The sequence below is a fragment of the Suillus subaureus genome, assembly GCF_016647635.1.
Source record: "Suillus subaureus strain MN1 chromosome Unknown BJ212scaffold_209, whole genome shotgun sequence".
Classification (NCBI taxonomy): domain Eukaryota; kingdom Fungi; phylum Basidiomycota; class Agaricomycetes; order Boletales; family Suillaceae; genus Suillus; species Suillus subaureus.
Window position 1 is genome coordinate 11,624 of NW_024538765.1, and position 17,064 is coordinate 28,687.

General features: G+C 47.7%; 1 protein-coding gene and 2 non-coding genes across 3 annotated transcripts; 1 reads left to right on the forward strand and 2 right to left on the reverse strand.

Moving 5' to 3' along the window:
- Positions 1-312: 312 nt before the first annotated feature.
- BJ212DRAFT_t141 lies at positions 313-399 on the reverse strand. Its single transcript has one exon. It is a non-coding gene; the product is annotated as a tRNA-Asp (tRNA).
- A 10,100-nt stretch (positions 400-10,499) lies between these two features.
- BJ212DRAFT_t140 lies at positions 10,500-10,581 on the forward strand. The gene has a single exon. It is a non-coding gene; the product is annotated as a tRNA-His (tRNA).
- Positions 10,582-11,828: 1,247 nt separating this feature from the next.
- Positions 11,829-12,783, reverse strand: BJ212DRAFT_1405805 (uncharacterized protein). The gene is made up of 2 exons (XM_041337407.1): positions 12,110-12,783; positions 11,829-12,054 (listed from the first exon to the last, which is right to left on the reverse strand). The coding sequence occupies exon 1, from the start codon at positions 12,619-12,621 to the stop codon at positions 12,244-12,246; it is 378 nt and encodes a 125-aa protein (XP_041185502.1). The 5' UTR covers positions 12,622-12,783; the 3' UTR covers positions 11,829-12,054; positions 12,110-12,243.
- Between the last annotated feature and the right edge of the window lie 4,281 nt (positions 12,784-17,064).

Consider the following 17,064-nt stretch of genomic DNA (forward strand, 5'->3'; position numbering starts at 1 on the left):
GTGTTTTAGTCTAAACCTCGGCCAGTTTTGCTTGGTCTCCCCTAGACAGGCCATAGACGAATGAAGATAGCCGCTCTTTCTATACTGTGGCCTCCAGCTCAAACTTGCGTTGCTCTCGGTGTCAATCAGTCTGGATGTTGCGATAAAAGGTTCAGCATGCTTTCCATTACATGTTATCCATAGGACGTTCGTTAATGTGAATGTGTACGAGATGTGAAAACAAGAGTGAGGATGATTGGATTAAGAAAGAAAGACGGGTGACAATCCCGACGATCCACCTCGATAGGGAAGTGTAAGAAAAAATTACAAAAACTCTCTGGCGGGGAGTCGAACCCCGCTCTCCCGCGGTCGTGTTTCCTACATGACAGGCGGGTGTACTATCCGATATACTACCAGAGACATGATGTACGTCCCTCCCTTTACTATATGGTCAGGAATTGTCGTAAACCAGAATACCTTCAGACATGTACCCCGGCTAGTATCAACCAGTTCAATAAGGAAATAATTTCCCGGCTGCGGAGGCTACTTAATTATTAATAATTGACCGCAGCGCAGGTACGTGTGCTGATTCCAGTTTTGCAAGTCATATGTAGATCACCAACCACAATCGCACATAAGAGCCAAATCGACGCGTACCAACACTCAGTACTCAGTGCTCAGTGCTCAGCTTTTACTAACTTCTTCACTGTGCAACCTCGCAGGCCATGACATTCTATCACCCGACTGCTCATTTCAGTATAAAGGGCAAAGTTCTCGTCATTGTGCGTATACCGATATCCGATTCAAGATAGCTCACTGAAGACAAAATTTCCAAGGCAGCCAGTTGTTTCTGTCGCGAACGTTGCACAGCTCGCGGCTGATCTCCTGATCGCTTCACTTTCCTTGCATCGCGTAGGCATATTCGACCCTAGGAGCTTAGTTCCTGTCGTTGGAGCACGCGAAGACGATCTTCCTGGCGTCACAACACCACTCGAGCGTATGTCCTAGTGCATGTATTGCCAGAGTCTGGGCTAACAAATAGGCTAGTTTTTGGCCGTGATGATGTTAATGTCGCAGTCATACAGCAACGTTCTCCCGCATTAAAGGTAGTAAAGCCGTCACTCAGACGTGATTTTCGCTGTGCTTATCCTGCATCCCCGCCAGTCCTCTAAGCAAGATTTTGTTAACTCGTTGTTGGAATTCATCCGCACTTCGGGAGCTTCAGGTGTCCTCTTCATTGGCGGAGTAGATATGTCCAACAGGACTGATCTTCAGATGCTGTTGAGTTGCAGTGATTCGATATCTCAGCCGTGAATTAATGTTCTTCCAATGTTTCCAGGACGCCTACTTGTCAGATCGTCCCACCTGGAATACCTGATCTGACTTCTGGTCCATTGGCCGCCCTCACAACCCTGCCCATACCCGTCTACACTTCACCCGTCTCCCAGTTCTTGCATACCGATGCAGAAAGAACAGCCATACCTTTCATACCAGGCGGAGGGTTATCTCGCCGAATGCTCTCCTCACTTTCCGACACATGGCAAATTCCGACTGTATGTCTGTTGCAATATGTCATGGAGGGGGACAACAGAGCGGACGCCCAGCTCATGGCAACTGTGGTATCCAAGGTGTTGCAAGTAGAAGTTCCTAACTGGAAGCAGCCTAGCAGTTGGGGTCATGGTCTTTTCGGTACTCCTCATGATCAAACATTGTACGGTTGACAAGTGTATTCTACAGTCTGGTGCAGATGTTGATAAAAACAAATCTACACGCGCTTTTTGGTGGTCTGCACTGAACTTCATCAACGTTTTCCAGAAATGCCAGTACGGTTTCGGCCTTTTTTCTTCGCGGCTTGAGATAACGACATGTAAGCATACGGATCCACGCCGCCTTTCTTGACGTCACCACCAGCTTTCTGCAATAATAAAGCCTCAGATCATGTGAACACAAACGTAGCAGACCACCAACCTTTGCCTTGAACTCGTGGCCCAGTTTTGGTTCCATGGGTCGTTTATTTTTCTTCGTAGCAGTCGTAGCACCATCAGCCATCTCAACATCTCCGTCTTCGTCCTCATTCTCGCGGCGTCTCTTTCTAGTATCTTTATTGAACTTGATGCGCCCGTTGGGACCGCGGGTAAAGCCATCCACTGAGGTCATACTCTCCCGATATGCACTGCCAGCAACATCTTTGGCAGCCTTCCGAGAGCTGACTTCGATGTCAGACTCCTCGTCCTCGTTGATAACAATCTTTCCAGTGTCAGTGTCAGTTTTGAAGTGACCTGCATCTTGACCCGGCTTGCGGCGTCGGTTGGCTTGGGCGTCTGTAAAGAGGTAAACGATATAGCTGCAAGCACATGATGAATACCTACTGGTCAATCGTGATGCAACCCCCTGCAAGAGATCCATCGGTTCGTCATCATCCACCCGCAGACGCACTCCCTGTTCAACTCCCTTCCGTTTCGGTCCCGCCGCGGGTCGAGATACCTGCTCGTCTTCGTCGCTGTCGTCCAACTCGCTTTCACTGCCATACAAAACGTCCTCAAAGGCATCGCCTGTGGGAACATTTCCTTTAGTTGCCTGGATAAGACCATCAGAAATAGTAAATGATAGACGCTCAGGAAAACCAACCTCCTCTTCATCATCGTCCTCTCGAGCTCTCTTCCTTTTGGCTCTTTCCTTCCTTTTCTTGATGTTCACCAACACCTTCGCGGCCTGATCCTCACCTGCCGCTTGATACACGTCATTCCACCCAAACCTCCTGATCATCCGCTCGAAGATATGGCGGACCTTTGCCTTGAAGTGGTTCTTGTGATCGTGAGACCAGGCGAGGAGTGCAGGGACAAGTTCTTTTAGGTGTGGTCGTAGCAATTCAATAGGCAAAGTATGAATCGCAAGCTTGATGTACCCGAGCGTAGATTTGATGATCTCACGGTTGGCAGAGGAAAGGAAAACGAGAAGAGTCGTAAAGATCTCTGTCTGCATCTGGGCATCGATGGATTCTATCCAAATCGTTAGATAGGTTGCGGCCACAACATCAACTTACATACCTCTGAACTCAAATACGAGACGGGAGACAGCGGTTACAGTGGCACTGATCATGTGTGGTGAAGCTCCTGCTAAGCCTCCTGCAACCATGGTCATGTACTCGTTAATGCTCGCTTGTGCTGCAAAAATTATGTCAATAGCTGAGATTTGCAGTGCAACCACGGTTCACCTTCGGCGCCATCCTCATCCATTCCATCCACCATGCTCCTCTTCACTACACCACCCTGGCTCATCTTTTGACCCATAGCAACGATAAGTTCGAAAGCCGCCAATCGGGCTTTCTCTGATGGCTCCTTCGTACCCAAGACAGCTTCTGGGATGAGCGAAGGAATGATGTGCAAAGACTCGCTAGGTACCCGAAGTATCAGCAGAGAGAGCAAGATGAACCGATCTTTCTTTGCAGCAGGTGCAAGCCCAACAGAAAGCTCGTCCAGACGTTGGAAAGTCTGGAGTGCATCCTCTTCTACTTTGCCCTTCTCCAGAAGCTTCGCTAGAATCTTGTAACCACGCTTTTGTACGCCGTTGTCCTTGTGGCACAGCACCTCCTGTGCGAGGCACGTTGAGAACAAAGCGGCGATGTCTTGCTCGTCAAGGAAGGAAAGGAGAAGGATTAGAAGGTCTTGCGTCATTGCAGTGGTGTTCCCGTTGTCTGATTGTTGGAGGCTTTGACGGAAAAGGTCAACGACCTTGCGGTAGGCTTTTGCAATGTCTCGCTTCTCTGCGAGTTCAGCCCAAATACTGATGACGTCGCCCACCATGCCACGATTGTCCCTATCCACGCTACCGAAGACGTTGAAGAAGACAGCAAACCAGCTCTCTACTTGTGTCTTGAGGAAAGCAAGGTTCTTGGAAGCTTGTTCGGGAGTGATTGCGTTATCGGATCTCGAGGACTCTCCCATGTCTGTGTCGACCTGGGATGCGATAATGTTGTTGGACTCTATCAAAGCCTTCAGGCCCCTTAGTACGGGTGGCCGAAGATCAGGTTGGCCGTAAAGTAGCTGAGAAAGGAGTTGCGAGAATGCCGGTGTTAGGGCCTAATATAATATCCATCAATATAAAAGTTTCCATACGAGCGCCGCACGTACTGTCTTGATGTCAGAAGGTGCATGGCAATAGCCCGCAAATCCAGTCCATATCTGAGCAACAAGCACACTCCACACTTTTGCTTCTGATTGCCTTCCTTCACTATCGGCCTTTTGCTGCAAATTGAACATCCGCTCGCTCATGGGCACGAAGTATGAGACAAAATGGCCAAGGAGCGACGGGTGGGGTTGGTTGAGCATAGGCAAAATGAATGCGCGTGGTTCTTTGCCTGCTTGGCTAAAAATGAATATTCAGCTCCAGCCCCTTTCCCCGTTCCAAAATGACTCACCGATCCGAGGGCTCTAGATTCAGAGGAATAGCTGCAAGAAGCACAGCGGGACCCACTACCCGCATAGCCGTCGAGAGCACAGCATCAGCGGCTTCCTTGTGCTCAAAACCTTTTTGGACCCGCAGATCGGCGATTTTCGACACTAGAGGCATGAGTAAAGCCTCTGTAGCAGTAGTAGACTTCGCGGGGTCCACACGAAAGCCCAAATTTGAGACCAGAGCTGAAATAACCGAGAGCAGCTCCTGCATGGCAGATGCAAAGGCCAGGGAGTCGAGGGCTTTCGTCATCTGGGAGATTATACTTCGCAGGGGCGATTTGCCAGCTTCGCCGTCCGAAATGGAGTCTTTCACGATAGACGACGTGATACACCGCGTCAGTAAAGCCAGAGATTCTGCAACAGCTTTACGAGTTTGTGGGTGCTTCGTCTCAAAGTACGACCACACCGTTTTCCACACTTTGTTAAACTCAGCGACACAGGCCGATGCGTCCGCAACATGATATGCAAACATTGCATCTCCTAGAACACGAATCCAAGATGGAGAGGTGGAATTATCGACTTTTGCTGGCGGTGATTCCAGGACGGCATTTAGTACGGCCGGAATTTGTTCTATTGCACTGGCAGTGCCGGTCGTAGTAGATGCAGTAAAAAGATCGGAAAGAATCGAGTATGCAGCCTGCGAGAGGTATGGATTTCCTAACCGTGGAAGGGTCAAGAGCGTAGTGGTGATGGGTGGAATGGCCTTGCGAATATTTGTGTTAGCAGACGGTGATTCAAACATTATTTAACATACATCAAGGGGAAGATTTGGAAGTACTGGGCGCAAGAATGCAAGGAGATGGATAGCTGTTTCTGCAGCTGAGGTATCGGACCCTTTTCCAGATGATTTTGATTTCGGTAGGGCGCCAGAGCTTGCTTGCTGAAGCGCAATATGAGCCCACTCAGCCACCCGCTGAGCATAAGGATGCCGAATTAAAGGACTTGGTGGGAAGGAAAGAACGTCTTTTACAATGTCAGCTGCTTTCTTGCGCACTTTTGGTCGCGGATCTAAACATAATTGCAGTATAGATGCAAATGATTGGCGGACTGCAGAAACGTCCAGTTGCGATTTGTCAAGGGCTCTGAACACAGCATTGTACAGAGTCAACTGCGATCTCAGTGGAGGGGCATGTGCCATCAAGGCAGGAAAAAGTGGTGCGGTCAGAGAGAGAAGTGTATTGAGATTGGTCTGGATAACTGGCGGGGGGACGAAGGGAGCCACTAGAGCAAGAAGATACAGTTCTGCGGGTAGTACGTCTCCATCTCCGAGTGAAGTCTCCTTCTTTTGAATGCTTCCATCGAGAGTTGTGATCAATGCAGCAAAATAAGCCGTAGGTGTTTTGTCCGTATGCTTTTCCTGAAACGTAGATTCTAAAGCCTGAAGCAGGTTTGCTGGTGCTTTCTGGTGGGCAAGATTTGAGGTAGCGTGAGGCCGTATTTTAGCCAATGCCTCCTCCATGACGATCACAGCTGTAAAATCAGATCACTTGTAAATGACCGTCTTACTGACATGCGGCATTGATAAATTTTGATTATGTAATACTCAAGACTACTTTGGCTTGAAGTGTAATAGACGTTTTCCGAGTCTTTCCTCCCATAACGCACGACAGTTCATGTACACGACCTTCACGACGAGACTCGTATAAATATGCCCAAGGGATCTATTACTCCCTGGTCCTATATCTTAGTTCGGTGAGGTCAGCGACGTGCCAAGGTCGACACAATTTGACTCGGAACGGCTGTGTTAGGTTGCTCTTCAAGTTTGTGCTGAAGATATTCTACGGGACCATCGTCGTTGAGAATGCTGATCTTATACCGAAGACCGGGCAACCATGGTCCGTCCCCAGTCAGGTTATCCTCCGTCAGCTAAACGGTTTCGCGACTCAGCATTGTCTGCGCCAACCATCCCAACTCCCTGACGGATGCACTGTGAGAACATATTCATATCTGTCCCGGCCAGACGCCTTAACTCATAATCTGTATGCGTCAGTCTTTTGGTAACCTCTATGCCGCCCAGAGTAAGTAACGGCCTTGAGCCTGGCATCACCATTTGACTCATTACCGTGTAGACGCGTAATATGCTGCGGCTCACGGCAAAATCCACCCAATTCGGCCATCGGACATTTACCAGTTGGCTGATCGAATCCGCAGGCACCGTGCCCATTAAGCGGCGCAAAGATCATAATAACAACGAGGTGGATAACAGTCAAGCTATGAATAAGCTAATGGACGTAAGATGCGCCCATAGTATGTATAGGGTATCTAGAAGCTCAATTAAATTTAACAGGCACTCGAACTTGGAGATGCAGTTTGTTTATTTCCGGAGGGGGCAAGTCGCTATCATCCCACTATTGCCCCCCTTAAGACAGGAGGTTTGTCGACTGATTTGTACCTGCTAATGTCTTCTTCACCTATCTTTTAGTGGCTCGTCTTGTTTCGGATGTCCTGAGCCGTAATCGTGATGATCCAAACTTTTCCATATCCATTTTGACGTGCTCAATCACTTACATGTAACGAACTACTCTCATATTTCTACCTAGTCGCTGACTTCGTGAAATTTCAGGCATCGACAACATTTCAGATCAGATGTTCTGGTGACATTCAATCCCCCGATGACATTCACTCCCAAGGTGGGTGCATATATATCTGTGTAAAGCACTTCACTTAGTTTCCTGTGGTTCAGGGCAATCCAGAGCTCCTCGCTCCCGTACAGCAAGATGAAATTCGGGCTTTGACTGCACGAATGCAACAACAAATTAGTTCTCGGACGATTGACTCGCCATCTTGGGAATTCGTGAGATCCGCAAAGATGGCGACACGCATATATGCACCTCTTGGGACACGTATGAGCTTAGGAGATTATGTGCGAATCACCAGGACATTTGTCGAGGCGTTCAAAGCTTCCGATGACACTCAAAAGAGCAAACGCACTTCTGAAGATCAGTCTATCGAATTCACCAGGGAGGACATTGAGCTCAACCAACTGCGTCGTGACCTCAAGGTAACACATCTTTAACGGATGTACCAGTTTCTAAATTACTGTCTAAAGACTTATCAAGACCGGCTTGTTCAATGGGGTATCAAAGATGATCGCATTGCGCGTCCCCTCTCGTTGCGAACGATCACCATGCGGATGATTATTCGACTGACGTGGTTCATATGTCTCTTTACCATCTCTCTCCCAGGCCTGGTGCTTTGGACCCCCGTATTCATTACCACATTCATTGCCGTCCGGAATTTCAAGAGAACTGGGCCAATCTGGGATACCTTTGATGAAATTGCGCAATATAAGCTTGTGTATGGGCTTTTTTCAGGTCTATCCGTCTGGGCTGCTTGTATTATATTCACACTTCCTTCCGCCGCAATCACAACATTTCTCGTCCCTGCTATGATGTGGATGACACTGAGGTGGACGGAAGATGCGGTATCTGCTTTCCGTGCCTTTATGGCACTGGCGAGGCTGCTATGTGTGGGGAGGGAGACGCTGAACGAGATACGAATGACAAGGCGAGATCTGTATTCGCGATTGATGAACCTCGCTGTGGGGACTTTGGGATTACCGGATGATCCCGAGAAGTTTTTCGTCGAACGTGGGGGTAAGGAGAAGGGTCGTGTAAGAAGCACCTGGGACAGTGGAGCGAAGTACTTCTCTGTCAGAAGGAGGCGGAAGAGGGACTGGAATGAGACGTTGAGGCTATATGATCAGGTGGATTATCCCGAGGAGGACTGAAGAGGGGCTATACATATGAAATGGTATATCTGCACAACTGATGTTAGTTTGCATACATCCTGCTCAGACACCTTTAATTTATGAATAAGTGGGAAGGCGACTTGAATTAACATATTTACAAAATCCGTGTATGCGGTAAGTGCAAAGGTATCCAAAATATGGTACAAGTAAAACTGAAAGCGAGCCTGTGCTTGTAGAGGAAGAAGGGAACTATGCATTTGTACCATAACCTTGAACAGACGAGTATGATCTCTGACGATAACCCTGAATGGGTGTGTATGATCTATTGCCAGCAGCCCACTTATGGCCGCGGTCCGCAGCCACACCGGTTACGATGACGCCAGCCCCAACGACAAAACCTGAAACCCAAGAAACAGCGTTTAAGACGTAGCCAACACCTTTGAATAACATATTAGAGCCAACAAGATGAGAAGGCACCACAAAACTGACCAGGCTTAGCATGCTCAAAGGCCGGAAAACGGTCCTTGCGATACAGCTCAGTGACGAGGATAAACGTCACGAGTTGGAACACAGCTGCGGAATGTGATGAAGCCTCGTGATGTCATGTACTTCATGAAGACTAACCGTGCAATATGACTAGCCCCGCCACAGCTCTCCAAACCCTTCTCCTCCTAGAGTGCGTGCTCACGCCAATGAGCAAAGCAGCCAGACCCATTGCTGCAAAACCGATGCCAAGCTCGGTGAAATATTGAGCGGAGGTCCACAGAGCACAGAACAGGCGGTTTTCGTCGTCACATTTGTCTTGTACGCGGAGCGGGAACTGGCGGCATTCGTATTCGGTGTATTCTAGACGACCGTCTTTGTTGGGGCCAGGAAAGCTAATGGTTGCACGTTCGCATCGTTCCATTAACCCATAACGAACGGTGACTTGAGCGTTTGGGATTTCATATTTAGCAATGAGCCTTCAAAGATAATATGTCAGGCGGGCATTTGGTGGTTAAAACGTTCTCTGGGCGAACCAGTCCGGGAGACGTGCAGATAAAATGTTCTGGAAACCCCTGGATGAGTGTTGTTCATGAAATGGGACTTGGACGACCTACGATGACAAGAATGATGAGGACAGCGGCAAAGGTCGCTGCATATGACGTTTTCCTCATTGTAGCAGAGGTTTTGAAGGAGATTGCGAGTGAGTGAAGAAATATTCCTGATGCGCTCCACAGGGTGGTTATGTCTTGTTATGCCTTTTATTGTTAATATTATGTAACGACCATTTCCGGAGTATGGAGCGATGCGATATCTTCAACCATTCGCGCAAATATCTCAAGGGTGGGCCTGAAGCTCCGACAAGAGAGACAGCCACGGAAGGAAGCGCGCACGCTACATCTTCGTTTCCTATGCAGCATCATGATGTTGTAGTAGCGAGCCAAGATACGGGGACATGTATTCATAGAATTGATTGGTGACGTCGATGGTCGTCTATCATAGTGTCCTCATGCTTCTTCAAGTTCGCACATTAACGCTACAACATGTTCCACCCTGACCACACCCTTGAGGTTTCGCTACATCAATCTTTGCTCGACGTATCGCGCTTGAATGCGGACTATCAACGGCCTGAGTCGCAGGGGCCCGAGCGCCCTGAGCGAGGCACGCGTTACTGACGATTAGTGTTATAGGCAAAAGTCTGCCATTCCGCCAACTGGTTGGGCAGAACCACCGGTAGATGCGGCAGAATGTCAAATGGGGATCAGGGTCAAGGAACTTCTAATAACCTTCCAAGCTCTTAAGCACCTTATACGGCCACACATAACCTTTCTCAATGCATTCGTAGATAGCAATTTGCTATTACGCCATATCTGCCGCCGGACCGCCTTAGATACAGAATATCAACGATGATCACGTAGATCCTGAAGTTGTATTACTCCATGAAATCGACGCGGCATTTGCGCTACCGGAGCAAGAAAAAAAACCCGTGGAAGACGTGTCAGTTGATGAATTTGAAGTTTTGGAAGGTGAAGATAGTGGATCAAGAGTTTAGCAAGTCATCTGTCGATGACGAGATCATGATAGTATCGATCACACCTCGCATGATGACGGATAGTGGGATATGGACGCCCTGGTGCTGGTGGTGATACTTACCCTAAATTATCATACATATAGTCTGTAACACCTTGCCAACTTGAGGTGGCAGAATCGCTACTGGTGCCGGTTATCCCGGCACAATTGCCCCCAAATAATTATTCTGTGTACGACTCTCTTTGGATTTCCTGCTTTAGTAGGTTCCGGACGGAGCTTCACAGTGAATACGTACCCCAGAGACCCCCGCTTGTCTTGTTGCTCCCGTCTTCTTGATACATCGATGGTGACAACTGGTTAACGTCCTTGTCGATTAGTGGTTAAATCATCGCATTGTGGCCACTCCAATCTGCGAAGCCGGAAGTTCGAATCCTCCCTGGGACAGATGTTGTTTTTGTTCTGCGTGCATTATGTACACCTCAGCTTCCCTGCGCTTAGAAAATACTGATATGAACAAGATATGAATAATTTCTCACCCCACACCATATGTGCCTGCAGATGTGCTATCGATGTTATCATAACATCGATGGCAGCTGGTTATCATCATAGTTGACGTGTGAGGCCGTTGCCATGATGCACTCAATGTCATCAGTGGTGCTGCGGAGTGTTGGATCTATCCTTGTTCGGCCCGGGTGATGAGGTGGTTAAAACGTTGATGTCGCGAGTCGAAAGCTTAACCCTTGCCTCAAGTAGCACTGGTTCCAACGAATCACGCACTAGATATTACTCGTTGTCTTAGGCTCATTGGCCGCTCACCTGAGAACGCTTGAATTCGTACACATTATCCACCGACACAGAAACCACATCAACACCGACTATCTAAGCGCATCGCGCACAATCAATTCGAGGGGGGCCTAATAGGAATGAACCTCCAGTATGACACCTCGCCTGCGCCATCCTGCGTGAGTTGGACCTAATTAAAAGGCAAAATAAGATATTATTCAACAGCCCGAAATGAAGTGTCGTACCTCTGCTCCATCATCACCATTAGGCAAGTACATCAACAAGCCCGAAGCAGTGTCCTGGATGCTGGGGGGAAGAGCCAGTTTACTTCCTAAAGATGCGTGATATATGCCATACTCACATCCACCTGCCAATATCGCGGTACGATACACCCCACCCATAGGGTATTGTAAACCACTTTCTCAGACTTTCGCAAAGTTAGTATTCAACTTCAAAACAAGGGGGAAGTGAAGACATCAGCACCGACGTATCTGGAGCCGGACTGGATAGTTATCTTGCTGTAGTCGCTTACGCTGGTGGCTTTGATTTCCTACTGCAAAGACCATGAGAATTGAACGGTATATCTGTTCAAGAACTTACCTCGATGCGTGGCTCAGCCGAATCTTCGTGACGACCGACGACGATGATATCATGAAAACGAAGCCCTATCTTTTGCTTGGGATAGGCGACATTCTGGACGCGGTATGCTCCATCCCATGGAACTACAAAACTCATGATAGTGATTTGAAGTGAAAGGCTTTCGAGAACGATGAGGATGCACTCTGTGATGATAATCTAAGACCTTTTATACTGCACTTTTCCCGGGTTCTGGTGGACGTGCAGGCGAGTTAGCTGCCATCCATTCCTGAAGGGGTATCAGATGACCTGATAGCTTGTATGGAACAGTGCATACTTGCGAAAGTCAAGCGAATAGTACCCCAAGGATGAAGTGCTTCCGTTACACTTGCTTCTGGATGTGTAAGAACTTTTTGAAATTACCCTGGAATTACTTGAAAGCCCCAACTTCCAGTCAGTTGAGCCGACAGCTTGCATGGAACATTGGATAGTTGCGTAAATCACGCGAATAGCACGGTCCCGGAGCACCTGATTATCCGTCAATATCATCAGTGCTCGCTATTGAGAGCAACGAAAGGTGAGCGTGAAACTGTCCATTGGCAGCACGACCCACTGGATTCATTCGTCGTGAGGAACTTCATATCATGGTAACCGAAACCTGCCGATCAGCGGTTTCAGGAAACTACGAGTTTCGTGGGCCTGATTGTATCACCTGTCAACCAAATCGGAGGTAAGTGAACAATTGAATCAGTACAATGAATGTTGCTTTTCGGATATCCAATGGCTGCAAAGGTGCAACTTGAAATTATGACTACCAATATTTGACAGGAACATGTATGGAGAAGTAGGCACTATGTACGAGGTGGAACTGCAAGGTACAAGAAGAAGAAAAACCAGGATGCAGTGGAAATCACTGAAGAAATAATACAAAGGCGCCAGGTAGTGGGCAGAGGCAACAAAGATTGACGGGAAGAGACAATGAGTGCAAAGGGGATCTGACGCTGGATCTTGACGCGGACGTGCCGCTGGGTCGTGATGCGCTGTTCCGAAAACATCAAGTGGTGGCGACGGGATAGCTAGACTGCAGGTTGAAGGAGCGGATGCGGAATTGGTGTCAAAGGTCATATATCATAGGTAGGATGCAGAGAGATGGTGGTGTTCATGGGCACTAGGATTGGGAAAAAAGGCAGAGGTGTGTGCAAAGAGCTCGATGAGTAGGACAACGAAGACGTGACAATGAACCTTAGTAGGTTCGTACCTTTCTCAGATACAGTTTTCGGGGTCCAACCTTTACAGTCGTGGCTAATAATAGGGGAGGTGGTTCGCTGCACCTTTGCAGCCATTGGAAATCTGATTCGAGAAACAATGTTTGTTATATTGATTCAACTGTTACTTATCTCATTCGGTTGACAGGTGGTATGATCAGGTCCACGAGGCCCGTAGTAAGCAGCCGTAAGTCAGGTTTCTTCAATCTGTTCCCAGCTTCGTAAATCTGCTAACTGGCAGGGTTTGGCTACTATGATACTCAGTGCATACAAAGTTTCTTACGACGAATGAATCCAGCGGGTCGTGCTGCCAATGGACAGTTTTGCGCTCACCCGTCTTTGCTCTCATAGCGAGCATGAATGATGTTAGGGGTTTGAAGGCCGGTGCTATTCGCGCGATTTACGCAACGATCCAATGTTCCATGCAAGCTGTCGGCTCAACTGACTGGAAGTTGGAACTTTCAAGTAATTCCAGGGTAATTTCAAAAAGTTCTTACACATCCAGAAGCAAGTGTAATGGAAGCACATCATCCTGGGGTGCTATTTGCTTGACTTTCGCAAGTATGCACTGTTCCATGCAAGCTATCAGATCACCTGATACCCCTTCAGGAATGGATGGCAGCCAACTCGCCTGCACGTCGACCAGAACTCGGGCAAAATTCCACGCATCGAGGTAAGTTTTTAAACAGATATCTCGTTGCACTACCGTTCAGTTCTCATGGCGTTTGCAGTGGGAAATCAAAGTCACCAGCATAGGCGACTACAGCAAGATAATTATCTAGTCCGACTCCGAATACATCGGTGCTGACGTTAGTTTCACTTCCCTTTCTCTTCAGCATCTAGGACCCTGTTTCAGGCTTGTTGATGAACTTGCCCAATGGTGATGATGGAACAGAGGTACGACACTTTATTTTACGCTGTTGAATAATGTCTGACTTTATCTCTTAATTCGGTCCAACTCGCGCAGGATGGCGCGGGCGGTGTGTCACACTGTAGGTTCATTCCTATCAGGCCCCCCTCAAATTGATTGGGTGCGATGCTCTGAGTGACCTAGTGTTGTTGTAGTTTCTGTGTTGGTTCAGGTTAACGTGTACATCACGGTTAGTGGTGGAATTCAAGCGCTCTCAAGTGAGCGGACAATAAAAGGCAACGAGTAATAGTGAGTGATTTGTTGGGACCACTGCTACTTGAGGCAAGGGTCAAGCTTTCAAGTACGTTCAGGTCGCGATTGACTCGCGACATCAACGGTTTATCCACCTCAACACCCGAGCCGAATAAAGACATATCCAACCGCTTCACAGTACTACTGGCATGAGCACATCACAACAGCCTCACACGTCAACCATGATAATAACAAGCTACCATTGATGTCATCATTTGCAAGCATTGGATGTGGGGTGAAATAGCTAAAAATGTGATATATTACCTGTTGTACTCATCCACTTTCCAGATTTATATCCTGGCAGTTGCATATCCATAGACGTTAACCTGCAGGCATCGCCGATCGAGGACGTTTTGCGAAACGGGGGAGCAGCGCGATATCATAATGTCACATTTTGGTCCTGCTAAACAGAAGTAAACACGATGCGAAATCACTCGGTTTGTCCAAGTCATTATGCAAAGTGCTACAAGTAACATGTTTTCATGTCGACACACCAGAGCTCTCAGAGCATCCTTTCGACATGGCCCTTTGCAAAACTTGTTTTGAGGCAGCGACCTAAGCCGGATCCGACCACATAAAATATTCAGACAACGCCACATCAAGTGCATCAGACTATCGGTACCCCTTGAACGACACGAGGATAAGTAAGAGCAATGAGCTGCAAGGCTGGTCAGGCAAAAATGTGCTGCGACTTCGAAGCTCTCACCCTAAATAGGTCAGGTGCGCGTGCAGCTAATACTTGTGGATCTTCTCCGAGACCTACGAAGCTAGGTTTCGTGAAAATCGGTCAGTATCCACATACACTGAGGTTTGCACATACATAGTAGACACACCAGCCTCGATGGCAGTTGACATTGTCATCGCTGCAGAATATTAATAATCATGCAGAACTATCGAGGCGAACAACAAGAAGCACGCACAGCATTGTAGTCCGATGAGGAATGCAAACAAGACAACTGGCGCTGTGTACTGTCCATCGACGTTATATGCAGGGTGCGTCACTGTGCAGTAAAAATGGTACCGATTCCTTAAGCACATTAATTCAATACGCACAGCGCAGGTAGAGATACCCGAAGAGTGAGCATAGAAGCCCAATGGCATACGCTCCCCACATCAAAGCTGCCGAACATCATCAGAAGACGTCGGCATTCCCAACTGTTGACTCACTCATGCCAACCAATGAATCGTTGACAAGCGCATCAATCCCTAAAATATTGGGCATTATGAGAATGCTTGAGGGAAAAAAACAGCGACGGGACGTACCACGATCCATGAACATAGTCCAAGTGTCTTTTGCTGCTTTGATATAAGGCTTTCCATAGAGCGCTAATAACATCAAGTTACCGGTAAGTACAACCGAACCAAATGAGGTAACTCACCAATTTCGATGTAGGCATATCTATTGAAGTACCTTACCAGTCCTTCGATGCATCCAACGAAGAACTCTGCGCAGCAAGCAAGACACGCCTCTACGACTGATCAGAGGCTACTATTTAACGTTCAAGTAGGGAAAATTCAGATTGATACTCACAACTCCCTTGCGCATTTGCATTGTCTTTCGCAGCGTTCAGGATAAGGCGGACAACTTCTAGAATAGTGACAATCAGAGATCCAAATGCTATTGACCCAAGAGAGAGCGTCGAAGCACGTCCGAAAGCGCCGAGGTTTGGATGCTTCGGCTGAAATCAACGTATAAGCATAATTGAGGAGGCATAGAGCAGAACGCTACCATCTGTCCTTGTTCTCGAGGCCCGAAGTAATACCAACCTATGATGTGCATATAAGATAACGGAATCAACCGAGTCATCCAATTATGCTCACTTCCGTACGCTCCACCAGCAAGAGTGGCTAAGGCGACGTTACCAATGACTTGAGATGTCCAGAGGTACGAGAATACTGCATAGAATATTAGGCCTGCCACAGTGCTCCCAGAACAAGATGTTCCGTTGCCACAACCTGTGTGGTCGTTCAAAGTTAATTAAATTGACTAGTAATGGAAATTTACTTGGATTTCCAGGTGTCCATTTCGTATATCTATAAATGGGTTAGAGAAGCCGAAAGTTGCGCAGCAAACTGAAACACTTACATCGCAATCAGTGTATAAGAAAACCACCTACAATTAATAATATTTGAAAAGACTTCTTTGAACGTGGCAACGGCAGCTTACACACTTAGAGCAGCTTGCGAGATCAAGGCGATGAAGGCAACAACGTAGACACTCTTGTGATGTTTGGAGACATCCATTACTACTTGCAGGAGAAGGGACGCTAGTGGAATGCGGGACCTAAGGCCCAAATAGGCAATGATCGAGAACAAGGCAATGATAGTGAATATGATGGCACCAGCTGCAGCTTCGTCGTCAAAAAGAGGTGGTCGATGTTCGTATACTCACAATAGTAACCAGTAGTCCAATAATAAATGCAAATGGCACTAGAATGACGATCAGCATAACACTTTATCTGAGGCGTTAGAGCGGCTTACATGTTAAGCATTATAGACAGCACGAGAGTCATGTGCATCAAGGCCCGTGTAAAGATGCGTGCGAGTATCAGGTAGGCCATAGACAGGACAAGAGCTACTGCAGTGACAAATAGCAGAAGATAGGCAGTGTGCCTAACGCAGTCAACATCAATTAAATATACCGATAAATGTCTACAAACAATACACCGATTGAGGGTCACCTCCGAGCAACCTGAGAGCCATTGCCTACACCACCTCCGAGCCCATTATTCGACACGTATCCTGAGAGGGCAATTATTGAAAGCGCGACAAACCCTGCAAACTACCGCGGAGTTAGAAGGAGTTCACCAAGAAATATATAACGTAGACTGACCTGCAGAATGAAAAGGATCAGAAAGAAAATGTCGTTGACCCGTTTCTTTGGCTGAAACCGACCGTCTCGAAAGGAGTTTTCTGGTTTGCAGATGATTGTGGGTCTGGGTACTGCGGTTGAACGACTGGTTGCACATATGGCCGAGAGTGTCCAGGCGTCGGCTCCCCACCAAGAGCGTAGAATGGCGGATTCCCCTGTCTATGTTGCACTCCCCACTGATCCTTGTTCCAAGCAGCCATTTCTGAGACAATGAGAAAGCGAATAAGTTGCGAGAGGTAACTTCTCGTACATGCAGACCCCTCGAGGCA

Bases quoted from the DNA above. Each gene is read 5' to 3' on its own strand.
- BJ212DRAFT_1405805 (XM_041337407.1), bottom strand. From the start codon at position 12,621: ATGACCTTTGACACCAATTCCGCATCCGCTCCTTCAACCTGCAGTCTA.